Source organism: Rhinopithecus roxellana, chromosome 2 (assembly GCF_007565055.1).
Source record: "Rhinopithecus roxellana isolate Shanxi Qingling chromosome 2, ASM756505v1, whole genome shotgun sequence".
NCBI classification, from domain to species: Eukaryota; Metazoa; Chordata; class Mammalia; order Primates; family Cercopithecidae; genus Rhinopithecus; species Rhinopithecus roxellana.
Window position 1 is genome coordinate 107,611,537 of NC_044550.1, and position 24,656 is coordinate 107,636,192.

General features: G+C 44.0%; 1 protein-coding gene and 1 pseudogene across 1 annotated transcript; one reads left to right on the top strand and one right to left on the bottom strand.

Annotated features, from left to right (window-relative positions):
* Window positions 1-1,269: 1,269 nt before the first annotated feature.
* LOC104673816 (cytochrome P450 4V2) lies at window positions 1,270-23,489 on the bottom strand. The gene is made up of 11 exons (XM_010377986.2): window positions 22,758-23,489; window positions 19,366-19,478; window positions 17,893-17,978; window positions 16,864-17,054; window positions 16,392-16,461; window positions 14,916-15,042; window positions 12,651-12,836; window positions 9,787-9,889; window positions 5,321-5,455; window positions 5,048-5,227; window positions 1,270-3,861 (listed from the first exon to the last, which is right to left on the bottom strand). The coding sequence occupies exons 1-11, from the start codon at window positions 22,969-22,971 to the stop codon at window positions 3,689-3,691; spliced, it is 1,578 nt and encodes a 525-aa protein (XP_010376288.1). The 5' UTR covers window positions 22,972-23,489; the 3' UTR covers window positions 1,270-3,688.
* On the top strand, window positions 23,030-24,053 carry LOC104673833 (annotated as a pseudogene).
* The last annotated feature ends 603 nt before the right edge of the window (window positions 24,054-24,656 follow it).

The following is a 24,656-nucleotide window of genomic DNA, read 5'->3' on the forward strand; positions in this document are numbered from 1 at the left end:
CTCTGCTGTCTTTCAGATGCCCGCCGTCTGTTCTTTCTGCATAGCGCTTCTCACTCCCTGCCATTCTATCGCCTCCTTGTCGATCTCTCTGCTGTCTTTCAGATGCCCGCCTGTATCTGTAATGTCTGTAACACTTTGCTGGAAGGATTGAGGCTTGCTTGTTGTCTTTCCCTAGTTCCCTGAATAGCATTTGGCAGACTTTTATGAATGAAAGAGTAAAATGATAAATAAATAAGCACATGAATAAGGAATGAAATATTTTTAAAAAACAAGAGATTGAGAACAGGAAGGCTCCTTCACCCACAGTTGTGGACCATCTCATTCTCATATGAGAGTCACAATCACACATGTAAGCTATGACCTGCTGGTGTCAGACAACACTGAACACGATTGTCGGATGAATTCTGATTGGTCCTTGCTCTGCTGAATGCCCTTTGGTGGGGGCAAATGTCCTCTTGAGGTTCTGTCCCATTGCATTGCATGAGACACTGCTGTCCTTGGGTTTCCAGAACAGCATTGCTTTTGGTAATAACAAACCAATGCTGGCTACAACATCAAGCATTATTGATGGGAGACACAATTAAGGCATGGACAGCTGAAAAGACTGAAGCACAATCCCACTCCTAGGAGGATGTGGCAATATGAAAAAATTAGTTGTGCCTGAGTGATTTAGATGTCTTAATGTAGCCCGGGAAACATGGCAAAACCCTAACTGTACAAGAAAAAATACAAAAATTAGACAGGCGTGGTGGCATGCACCTGTAGTCCTAGCTACTCAGCAGACTGAGGTGGGATAATCCATTGAGCCCAGTAGGTGAAGGTTGCAGTGAGCCACGATTGCATCATTGCAACTCAGCCTGGGTGACAGAGTGAGACCCTGTCTCAAAAAATAAAATAAAATAAATAAATAAATAAATAAATGCCTTAATTTACTGTATTTCCATAAGCATAAAACTTAAAACTTGGGCTTGACTTGAGCAAGCAAGGAGGCAAAGCCTAGAGGTAGAAATTTTTTTTTTTAAATGCAGCACCTGCATCTAAAATATAATTTATTTTTCTTGAGACACGTCTTTCAAGCAGAAGAAAGGTAATGGGCACACAAACAGATACTTGATCATCTTCTTACAAAACAAGGCAGCATCCACACTTCAATACTGCAGCACATGAAATAATTCCTCAATTCCTATTCTGTCTTAGCTTAAATGACTTACTGATTAAAATGTGAGTAACAATAATTCTGGAGCTGAATGAAGTTCTCAGACCAAAAGGTAACATTAAGCAATGTTTTATTTAAATTTAATGTCATGTAGGGTCACTAAAAACAAAATGTAAGGGATAAATGTAAGTGCATAAAACAGAGATAAGACCAATTTCCACAAATACAACTTTTATTATCCAAAATCACCTTGGAAGGAAATTTTCTAATATACCCATTTTCTAGATAATAAGATTAACCATTTGATGGGAATATTTCCAATTGTATCACCTCCTTCCATGACTTTTTCCTCATCAATTTAGGGCCTGGGTTCTATGCACTGTGGCTCTTTGGGATAGTTAAATGGGTGCAATGGCTGAGATTACCCCTGCCTTAAATGGCCCAGGCTATAGGGCTTGCCAAATGGCTTTGGTTTGCAACCTCTTCCTCTGATATCCATTGAAGAATACACATCCTACCCTCTTGATTGCACGGTTCTATCTGCTATTGCCTACTGGGAGCATAACCAGGAAAGTTCTAAGGTCCTTCCAGTTCCAAAAGCCACTGATCAACCCTGTGAGGCACTATGAGAGACTGGCAATTACTGAGGAATCTCTTCCAAAAATACATGATTAAGGTAATTGTGATTCTATGAAGAATAAAAATTGAAAACAAAACCAATCTTGTTTAAATTATTAAATGAAGTTTTAAAAAAATAATGGAGTGGGTAGATGTATTGCCTATCAAATTAAAATTCAGGGAATATGTGTCAGTTATCAGCTTGATAAGTATGATCTGTAGGGTTGAATTAACTAAAGGTCTAACCCTAAACTAAGTGAGATATTACTGGGTTACTAAATACAGAGGAATGGCTTCCTTTTTCCTTTAAAGATGGAAGAATCCCAGAAGTATGCCTAAATCAGAAGCAGAAGACTCATGTTCTAATGACACGTCTGATCATCACCCTGAGTTCCATATACTTACTGTAGTAGAAAGTATATCAGCATGTGAGTGGAGAGATTGAGAGTATAGATCTCTATGTATTGCTGGCTCTGTCACCAAGTGGTAACATGACTTTGGGCAGAAACTGTCTTATTGATTCTATTCCCTTACTTATAATATAAAGGAGCATAACTAGACACGTTCTAAAGTCCTTCTAGCTCCAAAAGGCATGATTAACCTTGTGAGGCACTGTGAAAAATTGGAGATTATGAAGATGAATCTCTTCCAATAATATATAAAGGTGATTGGGATTCTATGAGGAATTAAATGAAGACCATAAGTGACAATCAAAAGAGAAACTGTAACAGAACCTATGAATCAACTTGTAAATAATCTGCTCTGGGTTATAAAATCTGAAAAGTACTATAATGATTATTCTTGTCATAACTGATGCCACTAACATAGTTTTTAAAACCTGAGAGCCTAAGTCAGAGTATTTACCTCTTTCAAATTATGCTGTGTGTGTGTGTGTGTGTGTCTGTGTGTCTGTGTATTCCTGAGTCAACATGAATACCTTTAAAAAATTCTAGAACTTTGGGCCAGGCGCAGTGGCTCATGCCTGTAATGCCAGCACTTTGGGAGGCCGAGGCAGGCAGATCACGAGGCCAAGAGATCAAGACCATCCTGGCCAACATGATGAAACCCCATCTCTACTAAAAATACAAAAATTAGCTGGGCGTGGTGGCATGCGCCTGTAGCCCCAGCAACTCAGAAGACTGAGGCAGGAGAATCGCTTGAACCTGCGAGGCGGAGGCTGCAGTGAGCCGAGATGTCACTACTGCATTCCAGCATGGGCAACAGAGCGAGACTCCATCTCAAACAAACAAACAAAAATTCTAGAACGTTGATTAAATTATATTTTTGGGGTCTATCAATTGAAGTGGAATTGGACTGTGGATTCCCCTGTTGAGAAACTGGTTAGATGTTTATTTGGGTACTGACACACTTAACTCTACTTTTGAGACCACAGCCAACTGTAACATCTATGATGGTGATGAAAATACAAAACTCTGGTCGGGCGTGGTGGCTCACGACTGTAATCCCAGCACTTGGGAGGCTGAGGCAGGTGGATAACTTGAGGTCAGGAGTTCAAGACCTGTCTGGCCAACATGGCGAAACCCTGTTTCTACCAAAAATACAAAAAAATTAGCCAGGTGTGATGGCAGGCGCCTGTAATCCCAGCTACTTGGGAGGCTGAGGCAGAAGAATCACTTGAACCTGGGAGTTGGAGGTTGCAGTGAGCCGAGATCACACCACTGCACTCCTTCAGCCTGGGTGACAGAGTGAGACTCGGTCCCAAAAAAAAGAAAAGAAAATACAAAACTCAAAACTCTTTCTTTGTTAGACTTGATGTCAAGATCAGTGAGATCAAGGAAAAATTAGGTCTAGGAGATTCAAGCATATTGAACTCATGATCTATAAATTGTAAATGCCAAGGATCTCTTAAAATAAAGACCTTTCTCATGATAAAGGCATGACCCAATAATATAGTTAGGGTTCATCTGCATTTCTCCTCTTCAACTTGATCCAGATGCCATTACTTGGACGAAGAATCAACTGTCCTTCTAGACCAAGTTCTTCTCTTTTCTGGTTGGATTCTATCCAAAAGTGCCTCAGGATGCATGAAAGAATGGTCTTTTCTTCCATCACAGCAAACTTTTGACCTTCAAATCAATGTAGATACCATCGCTTTAGATATAGATTTACCCCAAATGTGAGAAACAAGAGGTCCTATCACAGGAAGCCATTTTACATTTTCAGAGTAGGCGGAAGGAGAATCAGAATGGCTTGGGACACTTGTTAAAAATGCAGAGTCTTGAGTTTCCCTCCCTGCTCCCACCTTGCATGTCTATAGCTGGGGAGGACCAGGGAAGTTGTACTCCAGCTGATCCAGATAAATCCTGAGCTCATTCAAGCTTGAGACTCACTACTCTAGATTATGTCTTAGTGGGTGTTTAATTTACTATAGATTCACCAAATAAGCTTCAGATTCACCCATTTCATTCTGTCCTCATTTTACCAAGGTCTGCATTTACATAAATGACAAAATGCTAGAGATACTAAAACCAAAAGGGTTTATAATGCAGGGCAGTGATGTGCATTCATTTTGCTTAAGTACTTCAGTTGGCCATATGGCAAGCATTTTCTGTTTCGATTTGCAAAATGAAATTCTTAAAAGCAATAAACACAAAAATTAGGTTAACCATAAGTAATCATAAATAAAGTTTTTACCACAATAAGATATCCTACTGTAATTAAAAATCTACAACATTTTGAAACTCTACCATGAAACTAATTATGTCTTATGTCTAATTGTGTCTCTCTCCAAATTCTAAGCCCCCTGTATCTTAGAATATGACTGTATTTGGGGACAGGTCATTGAAAGAGGTCAGTAAGTATAAGTGAGGTCATTGGGGTAGGCCCTAGAGTAGTCTGACTGGAGAGAAGATCAGGACACAGACCTACACAGAGGAAAGACCAAGTGAAGACATGAGGTGAAGACAGCATCTACAAGCCACGGAGAGAGGCCTCAGGAGAAACTAGCCCTGCCAACACCTTGATCTTGAACTTCCAGCCTCCAGAACTGTGAGAAGATAAATTTCTGCTGTTTAAGCCACCAAGTCTGTGGTATTTTGCTATGGAAGCCCACGCAGGCTAATATACTAATATACATTTTCACCATAATATTTTAAAACTACAAAGCACAGTAAGTGAGGGAAAAAAGAAACCAGCTATTTTTTTAAGGCTGTTGCATATGGGCAATGTCATATCACATCTCAAAGAAATAACTGTGAGAAACCCACTATCAAGTGGGCCTGAAAGGTCAAACCAACTGAGATGGATACAAACCTATACAGTTCCTGGGACCAGCAGAGAAGGGCACGTAGGCATATGGATGGCGCCCTTGTGCATTCTCGGGGAAGAACCGCTCAGGCTGGAACTCCTCGGGGTTGGGGAAGTATCTTGGATCTCTGTGCAATGCATAGGGAACGATGACAGCTTCAGTGCCTTTCAGAACTCTGTAACCTGCTGTCAAAAAGTAGTCAAAACGCCATGAGACCACAGCAAGACAGACATTAGAAAGTTTCCCTCTCCCTTCTACTTTAGGTATAGCATACTTACCCACTTCACAATCTTCACTAACACTGCGGGCAAATAAAGGAACAGAAGGAAAAAGGCGAAGGGTCTCCTTAATAACACATTCCAGATACCGAAGTTTCTTCAGGTCTTCTACGGTAGCGGGACGGTCAGACCTCCCTGATGAAAGCAAGTAGGATAAGATGACCTGAAAGAGCGGTGGGGGCCAGGGGTGCACATATCGAAAAAGAACACGTGGATCAAGTCAGGGGATGCTAAACACCCATCAAATACCCAGCAAAGAAGAACACGTGGATCAGGGTACTGGATGCTAAATACCCATCAATACCTATCAAAGAAGAACACGTGGATCAGGGTACTGGATGCTAAATACCCATCAAATACCCATCAAAGAAGAACACGTGGATCAGGGTACTGGATGCTAAACACCCATCAAATACCCAGCAAAGAAGAACACGTGGATCAGGGTACTGGATGCTAAATACCCATCAAATACCCGTCAAAGAAGAACATGTGGATCAGGGTACTGGATGCTGAATACCCATCAAATATCCATCAAAGAAGAACACGTGGATCAAGGCAGGGGATGCTAAATACCCATCAAATACCCATCAAAGAAGAACACGTGGATCAAGGTACTGGATGCTAAATACCCATCAATACCCATCAAAGAAGAACACGTGGATCAGGGTACTGGATGCTAAACACCCATCAATACCCATCAAAGAAGAACACGTGGATCAAGGTACTGGATGCTAAATACCCATCAAATACCCAGCAAAGAAGAACACGTGGATCAAGGTACTGGATGCTAAACACCCATCAATACCCATCAAAGAAGAACACGTGGATCAAGATCTGGATGCTAAATACCCATCAAATACCCATCAAAGAAGAACACGTGGATCAAGGTACTGGATGCTAAATACCCATCAAATACCCATCAAAGAAGAACACGTGGATCAAGGTACTGGATGCTAAACACCCATCAAATACCCAGCAAAGAAGAACACGTGGATCAAGGTACTGGATGCTAAACACCCATCAATACCCATCAAAGAAGAACACGTGGATCAAGGTCTGGATGCTAAATACCCATCAAATACCCATCAAAGAAGAACACGTGGATCAAGGTACTGGATGCTAAATACCCATCAATACCCATCAAAGAAGAACACGTGGATCAAGGTACTGGATGCTGAATACCCATCAAATACCCGTCAAAGAAGAACACGTGGATCAAGGTACTGGATGCTAAACACCCATCAATACCCATCAAAGAAGAACACGTGGATCAAGATCTGGATGCTAAATACCCATCAAATACCCATCAAAGAAGAACACGTGGATCAAGGTACTGGATGCTAAATACCCATCAATACCCATCAAAGAAGAACATGTGGATCAAGGTACTGGATGCTGAATACCCATCAAATACCCATCAAAGAAGAACACGTGGATCAAGGTACTGGATGCTAAACACCCATCAATACCCATCAAAGAAGAACACGTGGATCAAGGTACTGGATGCTAAATACCCATCAAATACCCAGCAAAGAAGAACAGGTGGATCAGGGTACTGGATGCTAAATACCCATCAATACCCATCAAAGAAGAACACGTGGATCAAGGTACTGGATGCTGAATACCCATCAAATACCCAGCAAAGAAGAACATGTGGATCAGGGTACTGGATGCTAAATACCCATCAAATACCCATCAAAGAAGAACACGTGGATCAAGGTACTGGATGCTGAATACCCATCAAATACCCAGCAAAGAAGAACACGTGGATCAGGGTACTGGATGCTAAATACCCATCAAATACCCATCAAAGAAGAACACGTGGATCAAGGTCTGGATGCTAAATACCCATCAAATACCCAGCAAAGAAGAACACGTGGATCAGGGTACTGGATGCTAAATACCCATCAAATACCCATCAAAGAAGAACATGTGGATCAATGCACCAGATGCTAAATACCCACAGCTAAAGCAGAATTTCTAACACTCTGCATAATCAAAATAAAATGAGGCAATATGCCAAGTAAAATGAATAGACACTAAAGGTCACATATTGTACGAATCCATGTATAAGCAGTACTCAGAATAGGTAAATCCACAGAGACAGAAAGTAAATCAGAGGCTGCCAGGGCCGGGGGAAGGAGGAATCAAGAGGGACTGCTTAATCGCACCAGGTTTCCTTTCGAGGTGCTGAAAATGTTCTGGAATTAGGTAGACGTAACTATTGTACAACATGGTGAAGGTACTAAATGCCACTGAAATGTACATTTTTAAATGGCAGATTTTACATTATGTGACATTTACCTCAGTAAAAAAATAACATAAGGAATTAATACTTGCAACTCACTACACAAAGATTAGTTGCTCAAAAAAAAATTTCTTTTTTTTTTTTTTTGAGATGGAGTCTTGCTCTGTCGCCCAGACTGGAGTGCAGTGGCGCAATCTCGGCTCACTGCAAGCTCCGCCTCCCGGGTTCCCGCCATTCTCCTGCCTCAGCCTCCGGAGCAGCCTGGACTTCAGGCACCGCCACCACGCCCGGCTAATTTTTTATATTTTTAGTAGAGATGGGGTTTCACCGTGTTAGCCAGGATGGTCTCGACCTCCTGACCTTGTGATCCGCCCGCCTCAGCCTCCTGAAGCGCTGGGATTACAGGTGTGAGCCATTATGCCCAGCCTAGTTGCTCAAAAATTTTAGAACTAGGATTGGGGGTAGAAGAAAAAGTGAGGCACAATAAGCAGAAAACACGAGAAGCACAGAGCAAAGATTCTAGTAATGACGACTGTGTCACTGATTCTGCAGGACCAAAAACCTCTGTGAAACCGGCAATGAACTAAACATTGTAGGGGACACAAAATATTGCAGCCTATTCCAAAATAACTTGTGAGCTTTTAGAAGACTAAATTCACCCACTCAAGGCAATCTAAGCAAAACTAAAATCAGTGTAAAAAAAATAAAACGATGACAAAAATGTTGCCAAAAGGTTTAGAAGGTGTCCATTCTGCAAAATAAAAGCTTGCCTCTTAATATGAAATTCCAGTCCCGGCACAATCTGCACACAAAACTGCTTTTCCATCCTCATCTCCCAGTGAATGAGAGATGAGTTCTCGCCGTCTCTCACTCTCCACTATTGCCCTCCAGACCAGAAACCTTTCCATTTCTGTGCTGTTGCTCATCTGCTTCCTCTCTTTCTAGAACGCCTTCTCTCTCCAGCTTTATACCTTTAGTTTTCCTTCCCCTCTTCTCGCTATAAAACTGCATCAGATACCACTTGCTGCTTGACTAACTCAACCTAATTCCTCTTCACCTTGCAGCTATTGGGGGCCATGCGACACGTGATTTTCAAAAAGGATAAAATTGATGGAAGCCCCTTTGTGGCAGGCTGATAATGGGCCCCAAAATATCAGGTCTTAATCCCTGCAATCTGTAAATGTTACCCTATTTGGAAGAAGAGAACTCTTGGCAGATTTGATTAAATTAAAGATCTTATAGTGGGGCAATTATCCAGGTGGGCCCTGAACGCCATCACAAGTATGTCACAAGTATGTTTGTGAGAGAAAGACACACAAACACACATATGCACACACACACCACACACGCATGCACGTGTGTGCACACACACGCAGAGAAAAGAGAAGGCAATGCAGAGACTGGCAGAGATGCCAGCAATGCAGCTGTCAGCCAAGGAACGCTGGCAGCCACCGGAAGCTGAAGAGGCGAGGAGGAGCTCAGCCCCGCCCACACGGTAATGTGGGCTCAGTGACACTGATCTTTGACTCAGGTGTCCAGAACTGTGAGGGAACAGACGTCGCTGCTGTGAACCTCCCCGTCTGTGGATTTGTCACAGCAGCCACAGGACACCAAGACACCCGGAACCCCCACCCCGTCTTCCTGCCTTGAAGATGAATGTGATGCTCGGAATGCCAATCAGGAGAACAAAAGCCAAGATGGTAGGGATGGCAGGGAGCAAAAGGGCAAGTCTGGGACCCTGGACATCCTACTGGCAGGACTTTTCCTCCGGTTGCTTGCTATGTAATAGAAATGTATCTCCTGGTAGCTTAATCCATCTCTTCTCTCTTTGTGGTGAGATGCGATCTGTGAAACAGCTTTCCTGTACTCTTCTGAATAGTTTCACCAGCTCCTCCTTTCTCCCAAAGAGCACCTCTTCATTCAAATGCACAGCCCACGACTCAAAGCTTCACGTAGGTGTCTGTTTTGCCCGGGAAGCAGTGAGACCCTTGAGGACGGCAGCACCCATCTGTGCACCCCAGCATCCGGCCCAGTACGGTCACTGGCCAGGCGACTGGCAGAGGCCTGCGGGTGAACGGATGAGGCCTTGCAAAGGGGATGGTACTGGAAAGGATCCCGCCGGGGAGCCTTCCTGCTCATTATGCTGTGTTTACAACACAGTGACATCTCTGCAGGGGACTTAGTACCACAATATAACCAGTAAAGGGGCCAGACATACCAAACACATCATCCAGCTCGTGGTCCACTTTTCTCTGGACTTCTGGGTTAGACCCCAACAGGTATAAGGACCAGTTCATTGCAGCTGCCGTTGTGTCGTGGCCCTACAAATGGAGAAAACAGTAGCTTAAAAAGCAGAGTTACCCTGCGATGATTAGGAGGGACCAGAAACCTCTTTTGAATTGTCTCCAGATTTGATGGCTGCACTGTGACTGCAGGACATGAGAAATGAATCCCGTGCAGCACCTTACCTCGGTGATAAACAAGGAAACAGTCCCTGAAAAGCGGAGGTTCATGCCTAGAGATGACAGTTCTGCGCCGCACGGTGGTGCGCACTGGTGGGACGTGCCTGTGCTGTATTAACAAAGGGGGCGTTCCACAGGCGCTAGGCAAGCTGGGCCTTTGTGAATAGAACGAAGTCTGATTTTCATGAGCCTGCTTGTCAGGTCTGTACTTCTCTGCCTTCCCCCATCTGTCAGGTGGGCCTTGCCTGTTGATGGCGGGTACCAGCGGGGTACAGGTGTGGTTCTAAGTCATATCCTCTGCATTAAAAATTGACCAGCCTGTGGAGGAGGCCACAGTATCACACTCACACCTGCTATGCCTCCCTTTCAATGCAAAGAAGAAAAGAATTAGAATGTTAAGGAATGTTACAGATGGAAGAGAAATCATTAGTCTGGTTCTGGTTGTTTTCGTGAGATTGAGAGGTTCCTGGTAGGAGATGGATGTGTGTGTGCACATGTGTGTACGTGTATATGGGGGTGTGTACATATATGCATGTGTGTACGTGGCTATGTACATGTGCTTGTGTGTGCATTTGTGTTTATGTATACACGAATGTACATGGCTTTGTGCATTTGTGTGCATGTGTATTTATATGTACATCTATGTATGTGTGTCTATGTGCATGTGTGTATGTAGGTGTGTACGTGTGTTTTTGTATGTGTGATTATTTGCATAAATGTACATGAATGTGTGCACGTGTGTGGGGTTGTGTGTGCATGTATGTGTATGCATGCATGTGTGCATGTGGGTATATATGTGTGTGCATGCATGTGTATGTGCATATCTGGGTGTGTGTGTATATTTGTGTGTGTTTGTATACACGTGTGTGTGCATGTGGATATACACGTTTGTGTATGTGTGTGCATGTATGTGTGTATGTGCATGAGCGTATGTAGGTGCGTGCATGCATTTGTGTATGTGTGTATATGTGAATGTGTGTTTGTGGGTATATACATGTGTCTGTGCATGTGTGTGTATGTGCATGAGCATGTGTGTGTAGACGTGTGCATGTGTGTTTGTGCGTGTGTGTGTGTGTACATGGGCAAGGTGAAGATGTGAGAAGGTCTCTCCACTTCAACATCAAATGACACCTGGTATGTGCTGCATACTTCTTATGGGCCAATCTCGATTCTCAGGGCACCTTTACAAATCTAATCATCATAACTATTCCATGAGGCTTGTGCTATTAAAATAAGAATATTCAGGCCCAGAGTGGCTAGGTGAGGTGCTTGAGGTCATGGTTCCAGCATGTTAGCTGGGATGTGGTCTTAGAGCCCACACACTTAACACCTCTCTACTTTTCAGCTAATTCAGATGTCCATTTTCTGCTTAAGATTTATTTTCAGTAAAGTTTTCTGCTTTAAAAGGTTTAAAACTGCCAATGTAGACCATCTCTCTCTTTACACATAGGAAAATTGTGAAAGAGCTCTGGAATGATCAGAACTATCTTATTTGGCTAATCAGCACAGAACCTGAACTGGAACTCGGATCTAAAGACCCTTCACACTGCTTTTTTCTACCGTGTCGTGGAGCCTCACACCAGAGTGCACATGCTTGGCACTGCTGCCAGAGGCTGCCACAGAGCAGCTAACACGTGGGTGGCAGGAAGAGCCATTAAAAACTCAGGTGCCTGGCCGGGCGCGGTGGCTCACGTCCTGTAATCCCAGCACTTTGGGAGGCCGAGATGGGCGGATCACGAGGTCAGGAGATCGAGACCATCCTGGCTAACACGGTGAAACCCTGTCTCTACTAAAAATACAAAAAACTAGCCGGGCGCCGGTGGCGGCGCCTGTAGTCCCAGCTACTCGGGAGACTGAGGCAGGAGAATGGCGTGAACCCGGGAGGCGGAGCTTGCAGTGAGCCAAGATCGCGCCACTCACTCCAGCGACAGAGCGAGACTCCGTTTCAAAAAAAAAAAAAACAACTCAGGCGCCTTTCACTCTGCTCCATGTGGAGGATATTACTACATGGCTTCTAAACACCATGCTTTATCTATTTTGCAATCCACATAAAGAGAAAGTCTCTCTTTGTAGTATTTAATATTTAAGCTATCTTTGTAAAAAGCACTTCATATATATGTATAAACTTGAGATCAGAGGTCTCTTCAGAATCATGAACTGGCTGATTCTCTGTGGGAGGGCTCTTGCTGTCCTCTTTAGGTAGAGCAGCTCATGGCAATAGCTAAGCACTCATCTGCTGGAACCTCAGAAAGGAGGTGGTGAGGAAGTGGACTTGCGGGTCTCGGGGGTTGGCAAGAAGTCTGAAGCCATGTGGAGAACTGAGAGCAACAATCTCTGGCTGCTCTTCTGCTTGGGAAAACTCTGACAAGTCTTAGGTTTTCCTGAGGAAAAACAAATGCGTCTACTGCTATGCCCAGCACTAGTCAAAATCGTTTCCTGAAGAAGGAAGTTGAGTTAATCAGTTTCTTAAATTTTGTAATTTCTAATTAAAATATAATGAATCTTCCTTAGTTACAGTAAACTACTTTAATATTTGATTAAGTTTTAAAAAATAATGGTAAAGATTCTAACAATAACTGAAATTTGTTTAATGATATCTGAACATAGCAATATGCAATACCTCAAACATGAAGGTGTCAACTTCTTCTCGAATATCTTCATGACTTAGCCTGTTCCCTTCGTCATCAGTCACGCTTAAAAGCAAGTCAAGAAAGGCCCTGCGTTTATTTTTGGAAGGGGCGGAGTCCCTGCCATCACCTCTACCGTCTTCATCTGCGTTCATTTCATGGGCCCGTTCAGCGATAACCTGTACAATTTGAATGATAATCACATGCTTCTGTTTGAACTTGGATGCACGCTGGTAACACATTTTCTTATAAAATATGCTAGTTTCTTTCATTTATTTTTTCCAAGCCTTGCTATTTCAACATTTCGACAACATAGGCTCTTGTGAAAACACAGTAAATCCTCATTAATATTTTGGGGATTATTTGGTGAAACTTTTAAAAACAAATGTAATGTCATGCAAATTCCTAATTTTCAAGTGCTATTTTTGCAGTCTTTTCAACACAAGAATAGAATCATAGTCTATTAGATAGTACCCTAGAGATTTGATCGTGCTAATGAGAAAAAGTTTAAGTGGTGGAGTGAATGCAATCGTTATACAATACTCTAATTATAGACTTAATTACATGTTGTAGGGGAGAAAAGAAACAGCAAGTAGATTAGTTAATTCACCCTCTATGCTTGCAATTCCTGCTGCCTGAAATGCTTTCCTCAGAGGCCTGCATGGCTGCCCCTTCCCTTCTTCCAGATCTCTGCTCACTGTCACACGATCAGAGAGACCTCCCTCATCCTTGCTACCCCCGTCCCTAGCATTGCGACGCTTCCTAACACTGCTTTATTTTTCTCCATTTCCCTTGCCACCTGACATTATGTGATATTTCTAATATGCTTATTAATTATATGTGATATTATACTTATGTTATACTTATTACTTATTATATGTGATATTATACTTATATTATACTTATTACTTAGCCTCTTTCTCTTCCAACTCAAACTCTGCCATGCTTGTGCATGTCTTTGTTCATTGATATATAGAGTACGGCTTGGCACTTAAAAAATACTCACTAGATATTTCTTGAATGGATAAAAGAATGAAGACCCATACACTTAATTTTGTTGTACATTTCAACCTTCTTTTCCTACCAGGTAATTGACCAAACCTGCTACTAAGTGGCCTAAATAGATTCTAAGCTCTTTGAGGGCAAAACAGCATGTCTTCTTTTATTCTTGGTGGAATTCTTACAGCCTAGGCCTCAGTAGGCAATTCTCAATGTTTATTAAATGAATAATACTGTCCATTCAGTCAGGAATTCATTTAATTATTGCTATTAAATATTAATGCACAAAATTTAAGGAAAAATTTAACTATGAAATATAACCTGCTGGCTATTCTCCTATAACCAGGTGATCACATTCCACTGTGGCCAGCTCAGCCAACATTGCATTCACAGAACGTCAACTGATTTATTTATCATTTATTCTCTTGGGGTAGGGCATACTTTACCACAAGGACGTAATTCCAACAGATTTTAACCAAAATTTACAGCAAAGAAAGGACACATTTATATAGGCAGTTTTTTCAACACACTGAAATGAGAATGTGATGTATATTTTCAATTAGATCTTGCTTTTTCAAAACACATTATTAACACAAAAATTGACATCCTATATTCAAAACAACATCACTATCTTCTGGTTACTTTTGAATTGGAAGTAAAAGACTAATATCTAGTTAATTTTAATGTTTTCCAAGTTAAGATACTGCTATCAAGGCCCCCTGCCTTTGAAAATGACTGCCAGATCCAAACATTTTCCAGAAAACTCCTATACACAGACATTTGCTTCTTTATTCCTTCACACAGCACCCGTTTGTTAATAAGTGTTCACAGCTCATACCACATGTTGTAATTATGTGTTGATAGATCACCTACTAGAATGCCTTCCTTTCAGGTAGGGACCACATGCACCTGCCCTACTCATTACTACATTTCCAACATTTGGTATGGTGCCTGGCACTTAGCGAGCACTTAATTAATATTGGTCAAATACATAATTTAAGTATAAATATGCTAAGTAATTTTTTCTATTATTATTCAACTTTTATTTTCTGAGATATAGGCTCAATAGTCCTACACCGGGTATGTTAACAAAATATCGACAGCATGGACTTACCAAAAGTTCTGGAAATGGATGGTGGGGATGGTTGCACAACATCGTGAATGCACTTAATACCACCAAACTGTACAGTTAAAATGGTTGTAAAGGAAAATTTTATGTTATGTCTATTTTACCACAATTTTAAAAGTCAGGGACTTACATTGTTGGTAAAAGTATGGAGGATCTTAAGGCTCTTTTTGTGTTCCCATCCTTCTTTAAACATAAGGTACCAGAGGTCAAGCCAAAGCCAGGGCATCTTTATTCTTCGAAATATCATCTCACTCATTCTATAGATGGGAAAAAAATACATCAGCTGTTGTATCAGAAAGGTGTATTTCTTGAGCACTTCCTTGGTACCTAGCCTTGATGAAGGCAATCGTGGAAATGATGATGACTGTCTTAGAGGCTACTAAGAGCTCCATGCTTTATGCTCAACAGTGAAGGTATGGGCTATCATGCATCCCATGAAGCCTCAGAAAATAATGGGTTCTTTAAAGGAATGAAGAATCCATTATAAAACATTCTTACTAGATAGCCATCTGGCCTCTGCTTCTGTTTCTCCAGGGCGAGTTTGCCACTCTGCCTAGGGCCTCTGTACCAGGGGCTGAGATGAAATCGGCCTCCTTTTAAGGTCCATCATTGGTTTGACCACTCCTCTGGAGGGACAGAAGACAACTGGCTGCCCTCTTCTACACGCAAGGGCCCTGTAAGTACCCATCTGTCACTTGGCTGTTCTGGCACCTCCCTTTCATGTCCAGCCATGGAGCAGAAAGACCCCTACATGATTTCCTGCAGGACCAGCTTAGATGCCGGTTCTTCAGAAAGACCTTTCCTGGCCTCTCACTCTGTAGGATACTTTCTTGTTTTCCTCTCCGATATCAATTTGATCTTCTCTTCCTGAGCAATTATTACAACTCATGAATTTCTTTGTCCAATGCCTGACTCCTGTGTTATTCTGTTTTGTGTACTACTACAAAACCAATCAGTACGCTGTGCAATGATTGGAAGATCACAGATGCTTAATAAATGTTGGTTAAAATGAAGTGAAATGAGCAAGAGATTTAAATGTACTCAGCTCAATGCACTTCTCTGTACTTCCTCAAGTCCTTGCCCTGCCTCTTAACAGGTGAATAATTGCAAGCAATTTTAGAGTAAAATTGACTGTTTTGATGACTAAAACAATACCTACTGGGTGCAGAAAATATGAGAAAGAAGAATAACAACAAAAGGAAAGCAAAAAAATGAGAAACACATACACGAGACAATAAGAACCACGGCTAACATTTGGTTATAGTATCTGCTAGTTTTCTTTGAATAATTTTTAAATATAACAATTATCATAGTGCAGAAAACTGTATCTTTCTTTTCTCAGCATCACAATGTAAGCATCATTATCTACAATATAATGTAATCTCAATGTTAGAGAATAATCATTTTAAATTACTGCATAATCTAGATGTGCCATAATTTACATAACCTTTACTCTACTGCTTAACACATGCTTACATGATGAGGTTAACTTCTAGTTTAATGGTTAATTTTGAAACCATAAGAAGATACAACACAGAAATTGTTAGCGATAATTTTTAAAGTCCAAATCAATAATTTTCGAAATAACTGAAAGGATTCCATTTACCTATAAACTGCACGGACATACTCGGAATCATCATTACTTTGAGCACCAATAGTCTTCCCCATAGCTGTTTCTATAAAATATGGGTGAGAAGCAACCATTCAGTTCATGCACGTTAGTTATCTTGTGTTTATTTTGCAGTGGCAGACACTAAAGATGCACATCCTGCTTGGTCCTTGTACTTCTCAGAATTCTCCTTCCTCCCTTTACCCCCTTCTCTTGTACGGGCCACTTCTGCTCCCTGTTCCTGTTCTTCCTTCCCTTCGCCTCCCTAGGCAGTTGCTCCGTGCCTGCCCCGCTCACAGCCCTGGGCGTGGCTGCTGCTCCTCAGAAGGCTGACACGGCAGGAGAACCGCTCTGAAGAGCCCACCACCCTTTCCAGTCCCCCATTCGCCTTCCCGGTGGACTGTCATTTTCCTATTTGGGCCATTTGCTCCGTATGTCATAAATTTAGAAACAGATCGATGAGACTCACCACAGATGATATCTAAGGCACAAAGAGTGATGTAAACAAAGCAGTTAAATGCTTCTTGGTTAACATGTTTTTCAAGTTTCTTAACCAATATATTTGCTTGTTCATTCATGATATCTAAGAAATCTTCCAGAATGGTAAAATGGAAAGTGGGTGTTAACATCTTTCTCCTGGAGCGCCATTTGCTTCCAGTACTAGAAATAAAATATGTGGTTACAAAAAATATACATATAGAGAGAGACAGAAAGAGAAAAGTAACATCCAAAACGATTAAAGCATAAATATAGCAAGTCAACAAAATTCTCCTGAAACACCTTCATCTACAGAGTCTCAAATGCTTTTGGCAGAATGACAAAGATATACACGTATCTATAAAATATTCATCTATAGTTACAAAATATGAGTATTTTGGATATTTTTCTATAATATTTATGTTCAAAATAGCATTCATAAAATTGAACATTTAAGAATTTTTCTCAATTTCTGAGTTCCAAGTTTCTAACAAAACTTTTTTCTCCTGCCATCAATACCTCAGTCCTCAGATGATCCTCACTCTCCACGGTTCTACCTTGATCTCGCCCCTGCTCCACTTCTCCAAAGTCCCTTCTGGGCTCCTGCCTTGCCCTTGTGGGGACCTCTCTCAGAGGGTGGAACCCTGTTTCTAGATACCAGCTCACTGAGGCTATCTTTTTGATCGGATTTTCAAGATTTCCCTGCTCCAGACACTCCTTGCTTTACTGTGTCCTCCATCCTGCCCAGTCCCGTCCATCAGGAACTTCTGAGTCTTCCTGAACACAGGCGATAGTCACTATTGAATACCACAGCTGGAGATAACCGTTCACCTCAACTCTTGGCCTCTTGGCGGGCAAAGGCCAGCTGCCAGCTGGACCTTCCTTTCCAGCCTTTCTCCTCCCTTCTGACAGCACAGTCCTGCTACAGAAAAAAGCTACCCTGTGTCAATTCCTGAAATAACAAGTTGCAGGTAGAAGTAACCATTTCTATAGACAGCTTTACAAAGGTACACTGGCATACCTTGTAAGAAGTCCTAGGCCAAGCCACGGTTCTAAAAACTTGTACATAGAGGATTTGTCAATTTGCTTTGAACTAGTTAAAATTACCTTAGGAAGAGAAAAACATATTTTAGAGACATACAGACATCAAACAACCTTCCTGTAATTATAGGATACCTGGCTAGAATACAGCTAATTTTTAGGACATTCACAACATTTATTTCCTCCGTGGTTCATTTTCAGTCCTGTGCCTCAAAGACTTTCAATTAGAGTTTTGAACATAAAACTAGCATTCAGTCTTGGGGACTCAATGCAGTTGGGAGAAAGAAAGATGACCCAGGTGGTTCTCTAGTTCCTGCCATAAACCAGGAACCAAGTGGAGTTATTTAATGGGGGGAGGGGAAAGTGAGGTGGGGAGGAGGCACATCTGGAGGGTGAGCACATCTGGGGAGATGGAAATCATGGGTGTATTTTCAGGCGATGTTGACTTTGAGGCATTCAGGTTGCTGTGGTCTGAAAGCAAATGAGACAGCCAAGATAAGACCTGAGCTGGAGATGCCTGTTTGAGTGTCCCCAGCATAGAGGCAGCAAGGGAAGCCGTGAGTGTGATCGGATCACCAAGAGTCCAAGTGAAGTGGGAGGAGGGATGGGGTCTAGGGCTGAGCACAGAGTGCTCACCAGGCTTCTTGTTCGAGTCCCCTACTCTGGACAGCTCTCCATCTGCATCCACCACACCAACTTCTGTTAACACTAGGCCAACAGTGGCTGAGATGCTGTCTGCCCTTCTCGCTCTCTTCTCTGAGCCAGATTCTGGAGCAGCATGAGAAACTCCAACACTTTCACCGTAATTAGAAAGACGTGTCCTGGCACTGCTTCCTAGGGAATTTGGCCTTTAATTTTGGTCAGTGGTCTGCTTACCCCATCTTTGTTTCCTCACCTGAATCCTTTTCTCACCATACTACAAGATGATTTCCCCAGACCTTTCAACTACTAAAAGGACTACAGTTTTTTGGAGGACTAATTTCAATAGCATGGGTTTGTAATATTTATCCCATAAATATCAAATTTACCTTGTCTTTTAAATTTGGAATAATAAGTTTATCATTGATATAATATGAGACCTGAGCAACTTGAGGAAAACATATTTTATTAGTCATATATTTTTGAAGTCTTAAAATAGTATCTGGTGGATAACAAGTGCTCGCCTTGTGGAATAATTTATTTATGTTTCTAAAAAAAGATATCCTTTCAAAAAAAGAATAAATATAACGGGACCTGATAGCAGTTGTGCACTTATATCTGGAGGGTGTTAATCTCCCAGGATTCAGGCTACATCTGGAAAGCATTAAATTGCACCTATATAGTCTAAAATACTTAATGGAATGTTTTTTGCACTGAAATGGTTGAAATGTAAGGATGCATTTTATTGATTCTGATGAGATTCTCACACTGTAAGATACACAGTGCAATAATGATCATATTCACACGTACCCACCTCCACATTTTCTGCATTATAAAGGGCCACCATGGGCACCGGCCCGACCCAGAGCTTCAGCAGTGGCATGTGGCGGTATTTCTCTGTGTACTCAATGATCTGCTGAAAAAATTCTGGGGAAAAACATCAAATTTTTAATTCAATCAAGATGAGAATGTTGTGACCATTACTGGACAAATATTTGTTTTCTCATTTTGATAAATATACTAATTTGGTAATGTGTTACTGTTAGAGGAAGCCAGGTAGAGAGCATGTGTGAACTATCTGTAATATTGCAACTTTTCTGTAAGTCTCAAGTTTTTTTCAAAATAGCATTTGCCAGAGCAAATAAACCTACATAATGCATGTTAGCTATTAGAGAATAATAATTATTAGGTTTTGATGTCCCAGAATGGGCATTCTTTCTAACGACTGCCCAGTATCACAGAGCTGGCCAACGGTGGAAACTGGCTTGCACCGAGACTCCAGAACTTCCCCATACACTATGCTGCTTCCAAATGTCTCTCAGATGAAGCAGTTGTCAAAACTGGTATGAAAGGAGCTGGGTCAGATCACCAGTGTCAATCATCCTGAGTCATGCTAACATACTGCCTGCCCTGGTCTGGTCTACCAGTGTCAATCATCCTGAGTCATGCTAACATACTGCCTGCCCTGGTCTGGTCTACCAGTGTCAGTCATCCTGAGTCATGCTAGCATACTGCCTGCCCTGGTCTGGTCTACCAGTGTCAGTCATCCTGAGTCATGCTAGCATACTGCCTGCCCTGGTCTGGTCTACCAGTGTCAGTCATCCTGAGTCATGCTAACATACTGCCTGCCCTGGTCTGGTCTACCAGTGTCAGTCATCCTGAGTCATGCTAGCATACTGCCTGCCCTGGTCTGGTCTACCAGTGTCAGTCATCCTGAGTCATGCTAGCATACTGCCTGCCCTGGTCTGGTCTACCAGTGTCAGTCATCCTGAGTCATGCTAGCATACTGCCTGCCCTGGTCTGGTCTACCAGTGTCAGTCATCCTGAGTCATGCTAACATACTGCCTGCCCTGGTCTGGTCTACCAGTGTCAGTCATCCTGAGTCATGCTAGCATACTGCCTGCCCTGGTCTGGTCTACCAGTGTCAGTCATCCTGAGTCATGCTGGCATACTGCCTGCCCTGGTCTGGTCTACCAGTGTCAGTCATCCTGAGTCATGCTGGCATACTGCCTGCCCTGGTCTGGTCTACCAGTGTCAGTCATCCTGAGTCATGCTAACATACTGTCTGCCCTGGTCTGGTCTACCAGTGTCAATCATCCTGAGTCATGCTAGCATACTGCCTGCCCTGGTCTGGTCTACCAGAGGGGACAGCGAAGTCTCAATGTGTGATTCTAAGGAGCAAGGCCCACAGCTGGGAGTAGCTGGGAAAGGCAGACATTGTCACTATGGACTGGAAAATGCTAGATTAGAGTTTAGAGGCCAGTTGGAAGCCAACCATAATCTTCAAGGTGAAATGGCTGAGGCCAGCGTTTGGACATTAGCCACAAAACGAAAGGCAACACCTCTTGCACGCAAAAGACAGGATTCTTGAGAACAATGACTATATCTTAGAATATTCTGATATCCCCAACTTTGTTGAGGTCAACACTGGGCCCAAGCAGGGCCTCAATAAATGCTTGATTGACAACTAAAGAACTTAGTTGTCAATTCTAACCAACTTCTAACCAACTTCTAGACAGTGATCTAGCAACTTTGCAAGCAATACATTTAATCCTTAAAGTAACTCTGTAATATAGTCACTTTAACAAGTAAAGGGGGGAAAAGCCCTCTAAGTTAAAGAGTTTTAAATAATTTCCCAAAAAACTTGGATATACTGTTGGAAATTGAACAGTGGTTTTCCTGATGCCAAAATCCAGAATTTGTTGGTGGAATAAAAAGTCCCTTTGTAAAAGACAGTATTTGTCATTGTCTTCACTCTGAAAGTGACTGCAAGGAGAATTACTTTAAATAGTCCAGCCAGCTCACAGGTTGTTTTGAAACAGGTCTTATTCACCAGAGATTTTAATTACTGGAATCCCCAAAAGAATATGATGAGACTTAAATATATTATTTCCAGGGGTAAGAAATACCGTTACCCCTATATTTTTGTACAATTATTTTTTAATACCGTAAAGCCTTAGGACAAAAGGGGTGGTTAGCTCTGCTTTTAGAATTAACTGAGATGATTTTTACCAGTGTGATTTTCATATCTGGACTGGATTACTTGTTACATCAGTCATGATGATATTTGGTTGGCAGAGTTCGCTTGATTTTTTTTCTGACAAAATATTTTTAATATTCTGGTAAACACTCTTCCATGAGGTCTCATCTTGTGACGCTGAAATGGCAGCGTTGTTTTTATTAGAGAAAACAAGTGAAAATGATAAAAAGTCCTTCAAGCTTTGGAGTTAGTTAATGCTCAGCCTGTAAAACAATCACTGACAAATAAATCCAGAGGAAACTGGGTTCTGCTCGGGGCCCATTTTAAAACATGTCATTTTGGGCAAATCTTTCCAGTTCTGGGTACCTCAACTTAACTAACCCCTGATGAAAATGAAGCGCTGAGATCGAGTTCACCGTCCCTGACGGGGGGCTGTAAATACCAGGCACTTTTGAGAGCTTTCCAACTTCGAGTGATTTTTCTCCCATCAATAAAATGTTCATCTCTGTTTTAAAACATGATTTTAATTTAAAAATTCACTTTTTAATAAACGAGGAGTTTGAAACCCTCCAAAGAAGTCTGCCTGATGGCCCTGCCGTCAGTTTCTAAACTGTTATTATGTAAACTCCTTTAAGTCACAGTTTCTTAACAGTTATTTGTAACCTCCTTTAAATCACAGTTTCTTAACAGTTATTTGTAACCTCCTTTAAAGGGCTAAAATATGAAGGTCAAGCGGGAACCGAAGCAGCGGTCAAGTCTTGTGATGCTGGGAGGAAGCCTCCAATGAATCTCTAGTCTCTTATTTTCCAAAGTGGGAGCGAGAGGAGGGCGGCTCCAAGCGTTAAGGTGTTGGCCAGTTTACAAACGCTTTGCGCTCCTGGGGAGCTTCTGTTCCTAAGGCTTCCCAAGCCAAGGCAGGAGGAAAGGCAGGGCTTTGAGAGCTGAGCAGCAGGGAGGTGGGAAAAGACTCGGGGGGGGGGGGGGGGGGGGCTTGGAAATACCGCATCCTGTGCTACACACAAAGAAAATGCTCACTTTGGGATGGGGCACTAGCAGTGTCGGCGGGTGCCAAGGGGCAACGAATAGAACTGGGAGCGCATTCTCCACAGGGTGACAGGCTCCTCTCTCCTGCGGCCAGCGCCACAAGCAGCGGGTTCCTGGCCGATCGGAGGGTGGGGACGGGGCTGCCGACCCCGGTGCGCTTCAGGAGGGGCGCCGGCCCTTACCTCGCCCGTCCGGCTTCATCAGCAGCGCGTGGCCCACCAGTGGGTAGGCGCGGGCCACCGTGGGGATGGGCCGCATCTGCTGCCATTTCCGCACGTAGCTCGCCACCCTCTGCAGCAGGCTCAAGACCAGACTGGCGCCGGCCAGGGACACGGCACTCGCCGCGCCCCACAGCAGCAGCTTCTGCCACACAAGCCCCAGCCAGACGCTCGCCATCGCCCTGGCTGGCGACCCCTGGGTGCGCTCCGGACGAGTGCGGGCCCGCGGGGACGTGATGAGAGGCGGCGCCGGCCGCGCACCGCCCCCTTCCCCTCGCAGGCGTGGCGCGCTCCCCGCTACGGGGCCGCCGGGTCCCCAGAACGACGTTTCCCGCCTGGGCGGCGGCCAGGGAGGGCGCCACCGGGTTGTTCCTGCGCCCGGCCGGGGCTACGCAGCACCGCGGCCTCCGCGCCCCGCGCCAGCCGAAAGCGAAAGACCGGAAAACGGTTTCCGGGCCCCAGGGCGTGGTGACTGCACGAGGCCCGGGGGCTGGGCCGGGAGGAGGCCGGCGACAGACATTTCGGGCCGCCTCGGGATGGGGGGTCAGGGGGCGTCGGAACGGTCACCGCGGCAGCCCGGCGCGCCCCAGCGGGGCTGGTCTGCGGGTCCTGCGAGGCCGCTCTGACGTGGGGGGTTCCGCGGGCGGGCAGCCTGCCCTGAAGGGGAAAGGAAGCCGCATCCGGCCCCGGCTCGTATCCCAGCTCTGCCGCGCAGCGCTCGCTCCCTGCGCGACCTACAGGCCCCGGGAGGCCGGGCGCGTCCTGGCTCCGGCGGGGTCACACGGAGCAGCGGGCGCTGTGATCCAGGGTGGCCTCGGGGACGCAACTTTAGGGAAGTCACCTACCCGTCCGTGTGCGCTGGCCCCCTGGGACACTGGGAGCGAAATGAGGTGGTTGTGAGCCAGTTATTTTCCAAAATATGCACCAGGCACCAGACCCAGGAAGCCGGAGCCCGGGAGAGCACGGAGGGGCGGGTGGGGGAGGAAGGCGGGTGAGGCTGCTCAGCGGGTGCCGGGAGACCGCAGCCGCGGGGGACTCGCAGAAGAGCCAAGACTAGCCACCCAGCCTGGGAAGGGAGGGAAGGACCGAGAGGGTGCCCGATTTCAGCCCGGGGAGACGCGTGTCCTGGCTGCCAGTCTCTCTTCCCGCCAGAGGGCCCCAGTGCTGACCCCAGCCCCTTTTCCACGCTGGATGCTTCTTACAAAGAGGCCGGGCGAGGAGTGTCGCTCTCCAAGAGGCCAGGCCCTTAGTAAGCACTAAAGTGCCAGGAAGATGAAATAGAATGTCCTGGATGCCCGCTTTGCTTAATTACTAATTACGTTCGTTTACTCGAAACCACTGCATAGGTTGCCCACAGCCACCTGCAGCGCCTCTTTAGTGCAGAGAAGAACATGCCTCAGGCTTTTCTCCATCTGAATTTAAGTCATCTGCATGTGCTGACGTGAAATAGTAAGTGAACAAAACAAAACGGCCGGGCGCGGTGGCTCACGCCTGTAATCCCAGCACTGTGGGAGGCCAAGGCGGGCGGATCACGAGGTCAGGAGATCGACACCATCCTGGCTAAGCCGGTGAAACCCCGTCTCTACTAAAAATACAAAAAACTAGCCGGGCGAGGTGGCGGCGCCTGTAGTCCCAGCTACTCGGGAGGCTGAGGCAGGAGAATGGCGGGAACCCGGGAGGCGGAGCTTGCAGTGAGCCCAGATCGCACCACTGCACTCCAGCCGGGGAAACAGAGCGAGACTCCCTCTCAAACAAACAAACAAAACAAGTTGCAGAATGGAGTGTGTAAAGTAATGCCTTCTTTGGATGAAAAGGTTTCTTTCTCTACGGCTCCACTAATGTCTGGAAGTAAAAATACTGATC

Bases quoted from the DNA above. Each gene is read 5' to 3' on its own strand.
- LOC104673816 (XM_010377986.2), bottom strand. From the start codon at position 22,971: ATGGCGAGCGTCTGGCTGGGGCTTGTGTGGCAGAAGCTGCTGCTGTGG. The intron at 5,456-9,786 runs GTATGTCTGGCC...TGCTTTCATCAG, and splicing joins CGAGCTGGATGATGTGTTTG to GGAGGTCTGACCGTCCCGCT. The intron at 3,862-5,047 runs GTTTGTATCCAT...ATTGATTTGAAG, and splicing joins TGGTCCCAGGAACTGTATAG to GTCAAAAGTTTGCTGTGATG.